At 33.7% G+C, this 9725-nt stretch overlaps 1 protein-coding gene across 2 annotated transcripts in view; it reads left to right on the forward strand.

Moving 5' to 3' along the window:
- The window catches only part of HTR2C (5-hydroxytryptamine receptor 2C), a 185584-nt gene that overhangs the window by 78265 nt on the left and 97594 nt on the right, over nt 1–9725 (forward strand). The window contains exon 3 of one of the 2 annotated variants that reach the window (XM_003802053.1): nt 2937–3137. In XM_003802053.1, the coding sequence (XP_003802101.1) occupies nt 2937–3137 (201 nt within the window). The remainder of the gene's footprint in view (nt 1–2936; nt 3138–9725) is intronic. The other variant, XM_012812885.1, reaches the window with a different exon arrangement.

The raw sequence follows: 9725 nt of genomic DNA on the forward strand, positions 1-9725 counted from the left end.
ATGGAGCTGGAACATATCCTACTTAGTAAAGTATTTCAAGAATGGAAGAAAAAAATCCAGTGTACTCAGTACTATTATGAAACCAATTTACAATCACTCACACTTTCATATGAAGAATAGATCACAACTATGGCCCAAGATGAAGGAGGGAGGAGGGGGGATGGGAAGGGAAAGAGGAGGTCAGATCAAGGGAGGGTGAATGGTGGGATCACACCTATGGTGAATAATGCAAGAGTACATGTTAGATCTATTAGTATAGAGTATAAATGTCTTAACACAATAATTAAGTAAATGAGATGAGGTACATATTAACCAGTGAGATGTAAGCATTCCTATTTCTATATGAAATAAGCACATTGTACCCCATAAATGCATTAATGTATACATGATCTAAGTGTTTACGATTTAATAAAAAAAGTTATAAAATGGAAAAATAAAAATTAAATTAAAATAAGAAAGACACCAAATGAATGGCCTAATGTTGTACCATAAGAAACTAGTAAAAGGGAGCAATCTTAAACAAACAAAAGAAAGAAAAGATAAATGTTAAAGTGGAGATAAAATAGGGAATAGGAAAAAAATAAAGACAATTTAAAAAACCAAAAGTTTTTTTTTTTTTTAAAGAAAAACAATTTACAAGCCTTTAGCTAGGGTGGCTAAGGGGGAAAAAAGAGAAGACATTAAATACTAAAATCAAAAATTACAATGGAGAAATTATCACTGACCTTCAGAAATGAAAAGGATTAGAAAACTATGATAAACAACTGTACTACAACAAATTAAATAATCTAGATGTAATAGAAAACTTTCTAAAAATACACAAACTACCAAAAGTGGCTCCAGAAGAAACAGAGAATCTAAAGCTACCTATCCCAAGTAAAGACTTTGAATCAGGGACCAAAAGCCTCCCTAAAAGGAAAGCCCAAGACCAGATGGGTTCATTCTTGAATTTAACCAAACATTTAAAGAATTAATACCAATCCTTCTCAAACTCTTCTAAAATATAGAAGATAAAGGGAAACTTTGTAACACATTCTATGAAACCAGCATTATCTTGATACCAAATCCAAATAAAGGCATCACAAGAAAATTATAGACTAATGTCACTTATGAATACATATGTATGCAAAAATCATCAATAAAATACTAGTGAACTACATTCACCACTATATTATGTACCATGACTAAATGTGACTTGTCTCAGAAATTCAAGAGTTGTTCAACATGAAAAATGAATCAATGTAATCATTCCCATTAATAGACCAAAGGTGGGCAAAGCACATAATATCTCCATTGATGGAGAAAAAAGCATTTGCCAAAATTCATTTCCCTTTCATGATAAAAAAGAAACAACTCAATAAACTAGGAATAAAAGGAAATCCTTGACAGGACATTTATGAAAAACCCACAATTAGCATCCTCAATTGTGAAAGACCAAAAAATTTCCTGGTAAGGCCAAGAAAAAAGACAGGATGATCCCCTTCACTACTTCTATTTAACATTGCATTGGAAATTCCATCTAAAGCAATCAGACAAAGAAAGGAAATAAAAAGGAGAGAAAAAGTGGAAAAGAAGAAATAAAATTTTCTCTATTCACAGATGACATGTTCTTATATATGGAAAATCTCAAAGAAACCCTACCCCAAAATAGATCTAATGAATTCAGTAAAATCGCAGGATAGAAGATCAACACATGCACATCAGCTGTAGTTCTATACACTGCAATGAACAATCCATAAAATAAAAAAAAATTCTGTTTACAAGAGCATTTATTTACTCACATTTTCTTGTAAAAAATAGAACACAGCTATAGCCCAGGATAATGGAGAGAAGTGAAGTGGGAGGGGAGAGGTGGGGGAGGTTCGACAGAGGGAGGGTAAAGGCAGGATCACACCTATGGAACATATGACAAGAGTACAAGTCAAATCTGTGAAATGTAGAACATAGATGTTTTGGCACAAAAATCAAGTAATTGAGATGAAAGCTATGTTGATTGGTTAAATGTAATCACATTAGATTCTACAAAAAATATCAGCACATTGTACCCCACATATGCATGAATGTATCCAAGATCTACGTGTATTTGACTTAATAAAATTTTTAAAAAAGAAAAGAAAACATCAAGAGTAGGCCAATTGATTGCTAGAGCTAGTGGGGAGGTGGGGGAGGATGGTGGGGAAGATGAAAGTGACTTCTAGTAGGTATTGACTATCTTTGGGTGGGGGGAGAAGAAGAAGTTCTAAAATTAGATTGTGGTGATAGCTTTAGAACTCTGTGAATGTATTTAGACACACAGAATTGTACACTTTAAAAGGGTAAACTACCTATTTCAATAAAGCTATTTAAAGACGTTTTCCAAAAAAAAAAAAAAAAAGAATCTTTTTCAACTGATCAGCCTTAAAAAAAGAATGAAGTACTGATACATGTTACAAATGGATGAAGCTCAAAAACATTATACAAAGTCAAAGAAGCTAGACACAAAAGGACGAACATTGTATGATTCCATTCATATGAAATATTCAAATTAGATAAATCTATTAAGACAGACAGCAGATTAGAGCTTGTCAGGGGCTGAAGAGGTGAGAAAAGGGAGAATGACTGTTTAATGGGTACATGGTTCCCTTTTGGAGTGATGTAATGTGTCAGAACTAGGGACACGTGATGGTTGTGCAATATTTTGAATGTACTAAATGCCATTGGGTTGTACACTTTAAAGTAATTAATTTTATGTTATGTAAACTTTATCTCAATAAAAAATTATTAACACTGAAGGTATCACATCATCATCATTATCATGACTATGGAAAATAATGCTTCCTAGATTTCACTTTCTTTACAAGTTCTTGTAGATTATGAGAAAAAAATAGGTAAAGTTTTAGTTTATAGTCAGTAAAATTTGTATAACATGTTCTTGTCTTCTCTCTGTTCTCTTTCAGATTATGTCTGGCCACTACCTAGGTATTTGTGCCCCGTCTGGATTTCCTTAGATGTACTATTTTCAACAGCGTCCATCATGCACCTCTGCGCTATATCGCTGGACCGGTATGTAGCAATACGTAATCCTATTGAGCATAGCCGTTTCAATTCGCGGACTAAGGCCATCATGAAGATTGCTATCGTTTGGGCAATATCAATAGGTAACTATACCTTCGGCCATAGAATTGCAGCGGCTATGCTCAATATCTTCGGATTATGTACTGTGAACAACGTACAGACGTCGACTGGTAACGTTGCGTTCAATCGGGACTGTTTTAACAATTATTCTTAACCTATATATCTGATATTTAGGTTAACAATAATGAAAAATGTGTAATATGTTTGAATACGTGAATATAAAGTTTTCATTTATGCTGCTAAATTATTTTATAAGTTAGTATGCCAGTGAATTCGGCAACACAGATGCAAAATGTTTGAAATATTTAAAATACTTTTGAAGATGACAAAGATAAAAATTAAAAGTCTATATTTCAAAAATATAAGGCTGGGCTAAGTGGCTCACGCCTGTTATCCTAGCACCCTGGCAGGCCAAGACGGGTGGATTGCCTGAGCTCACAAGTTCCAGACCAGCCTGAGCAAGGGCAAGACCCCTCTCTAAAAATAGCTGGCCTTGGTGGCAGAGGCCTGTAGTCCCAGCTGCTCCAGAGGCTAAGGCAAGAGGATCACTTGAACCCAAGAGTTTGAGGTTGCTGTGAGCTGATGCCATGGCTCTCTACTCAGGTCTAAAAAGTGAAACTCTGTCTCAAAAATGAATAAATAAATATTAAAAATATAACATTTAATTCTTAGAAAAGATATATATACAGAAATATTAACCTTAATGTTTTTATTCTAATTTGGTGGAAAATTTAATAATGCAATCTAAATATTATGGCACAACACGTCTAAATTAATGCTTTTATTAAGCCTAAAATACATTATTTTCCCTCAGTTTTAATTGTCTCCTTGGACTCTGTTAAGACAAAAAGATACAAAAAGCTATTGGTTTCTTTAAGGATTTGGAGGAATTTAAGGGGGGGAATGATCATGTTATTGCTTATATTTGCAATATTCATAAATGCCTTAGCAATGCTAATAATAGTAACATCGAAAAATTTAACCAGTTGGAAGTCAAGGATTTTACAGTCATCCTTTTTTCCCTTCCAGTTGGAGCTTAAATTATGTCCATCAAATAATTTCGGTCCAAACTTATAGTTTTGTAAGACCTGGGTAAAGCTTAAAACAAAATCAAGGCAATTATACAATCTTTACTGATATTCTCTAAACATTTTGACTCTGGGTTTATTGATCAAACAAATTTATTTAAGTTTTTTTAGAGTGTCTAATTATAGATTTATTTATATATAGCACAGACTCCTTTGGATAAAATGTGAAATTTTTCCCCTCGTAAAAGGATACATAGCAGCGTCTCATACCTGTAATCCCAGCACTCTGGGAGGGCAGGCAGGTGGATTGCTCACAAGTTGGAGACCAGCTTGAGCCAGAGCCAGCTAAACAACAATGACAACTGCAACAAAAAAATAGCCAGGCCCTGTGGCAGGTGCCAGTAATCCCAGCTACTTAGGAGGCTGAGGCAAGAGAATCACTTGAGTCCAAGAGTTTGAGGTTGCTGTGAGCTGTGACGCCATGGCAATCTACGTAGAGTGACAAAGTGTGACTGTGTCAAAAAAAAAAAAGGATCCGTACGTACAATTTGATTTACAAATTCAAATGTTCACAGATTTTGCTTTTTCCATCCCAAAGAGCTAATTTAAAATAATGCTAGCTGTAATGGTGCTTACAAAGGAAATACATAAGTAAATTAAATTAAACTGTCAGGGGCATCAGCTTCTGGTATTGACATACTAGGTAATTTGCAATAACTCTTGTGCTGAAGACAATTAAAAATAAGGGTAAAATATTAAAAGCACTGAGAAGCTAATAAAGTAGTTTGGAATTACTTAACATAGATCCAGAAAAAGAGAGAAATCCAGGAAAAATGACCATGATTTTCTATTCACTTTTGCAAATGGTGCATCTCCACACCTGATAATATGATTGACACATTGAGAAGCTCATTTCAACCTCACAAACAGAGGATAACCAAATAGGAATAAAAAGTCTGGAAGAAGCCAACCAACCTGATTTAGTTTGGGGATTCAAAGACCTAGGAATAAAGATAGATCCAGTATAAACCACCTTTGACACGGAATTTAGCCCTGGTGCAAGTCATCTACATAACCAAGAAAAATCTTCATTATTGGATTAAGATGATTTCATATTGTTCATGTTTCTGATTTTTGGTATAAGCAAAAAAAGTTACCTTTGGCTTCAAATTATTTCTTTCAATAATTTTCAAATGCACTTACTGAAATACAATGATAAGCAGATATATGAAGAGGTAATACAATATGAACCAGATATGGGATAATAAAAGATAACAGAAATAAACGTAAGTATTTCAGATAGTTGAATTATCAGATATAGACTGTAAACAACTATTTGCAATGTTTCATGGAAATAGCAAGCTGAACTTAAACATTTCAGCAAGAAACAACAAACTATAAAGAGTGACATTAAGATTCAAGAAACAACTAGAAAATCTGGAGCGTCAGCATAATATTAAAAAAAAAAATGGAACCCAGTGGCAAATTAGACATGCCTAAAGACAGAATTATTGAAGATTGGTAAGGAGAAGTTATAATTAATGGAGCATGGAAAATTGAAAGGATAGAAAACAGAGAAAAGTGTATAAAAGAAAAAGATACTTCATAAAATGAGAAGAGTGCTACAGCGAGAGAAAATAACAGAAAATCAGTCTTCGAAGAACTAATGGCTTTTATAATTGATGAAAGACATTCTAACATTTAAAGAACTCAACAAGTCTCAAAAAAATAAATAAGAAGCAATCGACATCTAGACCCATCATAATGAAATTGAAGAAATTTTAAAAATTGGAAGATTAAGATGAATGAATGCTTTCTCGACACTAACATAGAAAGCCAGAAGATGTTGGAATGATACTGTCAATGCCAAGAAGAGAAAAAGGATGTGAAAGTAGATTGATATATTCCACAGAATTACACCTCTAGAATCAAGGTGAAATAGAGACAATTTCAGACAAACAAAAACCTTGAGAATATACTAACAGTGGATGCCTACTTAAGGAAGTACTAAAAGGGTGCTATTAGATCAAAGGAAAATGGCCACAGATGAAAGACTGAAGATAAAAAATAATCCAACTATATACTATAAGAGGCATATATACAGCATAAGGAAATTAAAAGGTTAAATAAAGGTATCCCATCCAAACTATCCAATAGAAAGATCATGTACCTCTATTAATATTTGTCAGAATTGATTTTTTCGCAAAAAAAAAAAATCTAGCAAAAGGTCATTTTATAATGATGAAAGATTTAGTTCATCTAGAAATATAGCATAATAAATTTATATGTACATAATAAAATGGCATCAACATTTATAAAGCAAAAAAGAAGAGAACTACAAAGACAGACAAATCTACAATATGGAGTCAGATCTTAACACACATTTCTCAGTGACTGTATAAAGACAATAAACAAACCTGAACCCATTGACAACTTAAGAACACGTATTCCCACTGATTGCACAAGAAATATTTATAAAAATTGACTACATATTTGGTCATAAAGTAATCCTTAGTATGCTTCAAAGGGTTGGAATCATAAACTGAATATTATTTCAAATTCAAATGAAGCAGAAATGACTTCCAAGTAGATAACTAGCAAATCTCCATGTATTTGGAAATTAATAAGTTGTTTCCCAGTAAATTGACCTAATGGATTTAGAATTCATTGGTGATCTTTCCTAAACTATTGACTAGTAAGGTGATATAATGATAATTTTTCTCACTTTATTATTCTTCCTGCCTTTACTTGTTGGTATTATACTGTAAAGAAGTGTTTTCCCTCCAACTCTTTTTCTGTTATTTATTTATTCATATTGGATTCACTCCTGGATTCCTTTGTACTTAGTGTAGCATATGTGACTCATTACTGCCCTTAATTATTTTGCTACTACAATTGTCCTGTATTTGTCGAATGAGAACTCCTTTTGTTATGTTTCATCAGTTTTTGAGAACTTTCTTCCTTTCTAATATAAATTATGCCAGGCTCACCTTTTACTTCCCAGGCCCCAGTCTTGAAATCAAGCATTACTTATGCGGAACTCTTTTAGTGGGCAAATGTTTTGTAAACCAAGATACGGAAGCTAGGTACACTTATTGCCAATGAGATATCATTGCTCCTGTACATGTATATCCATACCTTTAATCCCATTCTGCTAACACAGGATTCTTCTGCTATTTTCCAATTCCTTATTTTTCCTGGTAGTCCTCACAGTGAGTAACTTGGTCTCAAAAACATATATATACACATATACAACATTTATATTTTCTAAATCCTACAATACAACAAATTAATTTCAGGATTGCATACCACTACTGGTAAATAAAATGTCATTTTTTAAAATTTCATTGCAATTTTTTTTATCTTTGGAATGTTTCCCACTGGAGATATATACTTAAAGTATTGTGTTCAAAACATTCGGATTACTTTGAATTTTATTTCTTCTGTGTGGCTCTGATACTGCTTGTCCACATTTAGGGATTTTGTTTCTTTATGTGTTCAATATTGATTTCCCCAACCTTGTTGATTTTATTTTTTCATATGTAAAACCATCACATGATGTTCCAAAAGTCAAAATTGTGCAAACACTATTTTCAGAGAAGTGTCAGTCCCTCTTCTATGTCTTGGTTAACCCATTCATTAGCTTTTGGAGTACACTTCTTGAGGATATTTTTCAAAAAAATAAGTGATTATGTATGCACATGCACACAAACATACATATATTGTTCTTTTCTCTTAAATAAAAGATAAAATACCACATACACATTGATACTTTGTCAAAATATATATATAATATATATCCACAAAACATATGTAATTGTATATATCCATTATATATATGTATATATGTGTATATTATATATATATATATATAATTTATTGTTGGGGATTCATTGAGGGTACAAAGAACCAGGTTACATTGATGACATTTGTTAGATAAAGTCCTTCTTATAATTGTGTCCTGTCCCCAAAAGGTGTATCACATACCATCACCCCCCACCCCCTCCCTTCTTCCCTCTCTCTTCTCTTCCCTTCCCCTGACTCCTCCCTCTTCTCTCTCTCTGTTCTCCCCATCCCCCACAACCCACCCACCTTCCTTCTCTCTGCTGTCCCCCTTCCTGCAACCTCGACCATATACCAGGTCATCAAATGTCCTCATATGAGAATTGAGTACATAGGATTCTTGCTTCTCCATTCTTCTGATGCTTTACTAAGAAGAATGTGTTCCACTTCCATTCAGGTTAATACAAAGGATATAAAGTTTCCATCTTTTTTAATGGCTGGATAGTATTCCATGCTATACATTTAGCACAGCTTGTTAATCCATTCTTGACTTGGTGGGCATTTAGGCTGTTTCTACATTTTGGCGATTGTAAACTGAGCTGTGATAAACAGTCTAGGGCAAGTGTCCTTGCAGTAAAAGGATTTTTCTCCTTCTGGGTAGATGCCCAGTAATGGGATTGCAAGATCAAATGGGAGGTCCAGCTTGAGTTCTTTGAGGGTTCTCCATACTTCCTTCCAAAAAGGTAGTATTAGTTTGCAGTCCCACCAGCAGTATAAAAGTGTTCCCTTCTCTCCACATCCATGCCAGCATCTGCGATTTTGAGATTTTGTGATCTGGGACATTCTCACTGGGGTTAAGTGATATCTCAGGGTGATTTTGATTTGCATTTCTGAATAATTAGGGATGATGAGCATTTTTTCATATATTAGTTAGCCATTCATCTGTCTTCTTTAGAGAATTTTCTATTCATCTCTTTTGCCCACTGATAAAAGGGATTACTGCCTTTTTTAATGTTGATTAATTTGAGTTCTCTATAGATCCCAGTTACCAAGCTTTGGTCTGATTCAAAATATGCAAATATCCTTTCCCATTGCATAGGTTGTCTATTTGCTTTGGCTGTTGTCTCCTTAGCTTTACAGAAGTGTTTCAATTTAATTAAATCCCATTTGTTTATCTATGTTGTTGTTGCAATTGCCACAGAAGTCTTAAAATCTCTCCCCAGCCTTTTTTCCTATGCTTTCTTTGAGGATTTTTATCATTTCATGCCTTAAATTTAGGTCATTTATCCATCTCGAATCAATTGTTGCAATTGGAGAAATGTGTGGGTCCAGTTTCAGTCTTTTACATGTGGATATCCAGTTCTCCCAGCACCATTTATTGAATAGGATTCTTTCCCCCAGTGTAAGTTCTTATTTGGTTTATCAAAGATTAGGTGGCTTTAAGATGTTAGTTTCATTTCCTGGTTTTCTATCTGATTCCAAATGTTTATGTCTCTATTTCTGTGCCAGTACCATGCTTTTTTGACTGCTATGGCCTTATAGTACAGCCTAAAGTCTGGTATGCTGATGCCCCCAGCTTATTTATTTATTTTTTTTTTACTACTAACAAGTGCCTTAGCTATACAGGGTTTTTTTCTAGTTCCATACAAAATGAAGAATTACTTTTTCCAAGTCTTTTTTTTTATTTTTTATTGAATAGTAACTATGTACCTTAATGCACTTCTGGGGTACAGTGTGGGGTTTTCACATGCAATCTGAAATACTTCCATCAAACTGGTCAACACAGCCTTCATGTCTTTT

Source organism: Otolemur garnettii, unplaced genomic scaffold, assembly GCF_000181295.1.
Source record: "Otolemur garnettii isolate 467f Iridium unplaced genomic scaffold, OtoGar3 scaffold00230, whole genome shotgun sequence".
Classification (NCBI taxonomy): domain Eukaryota; kingdom Metazoa; phylum Chordata; class Mammalia; order Primates; family Galagidae; genus Otolemur; species Otolemur garnettii.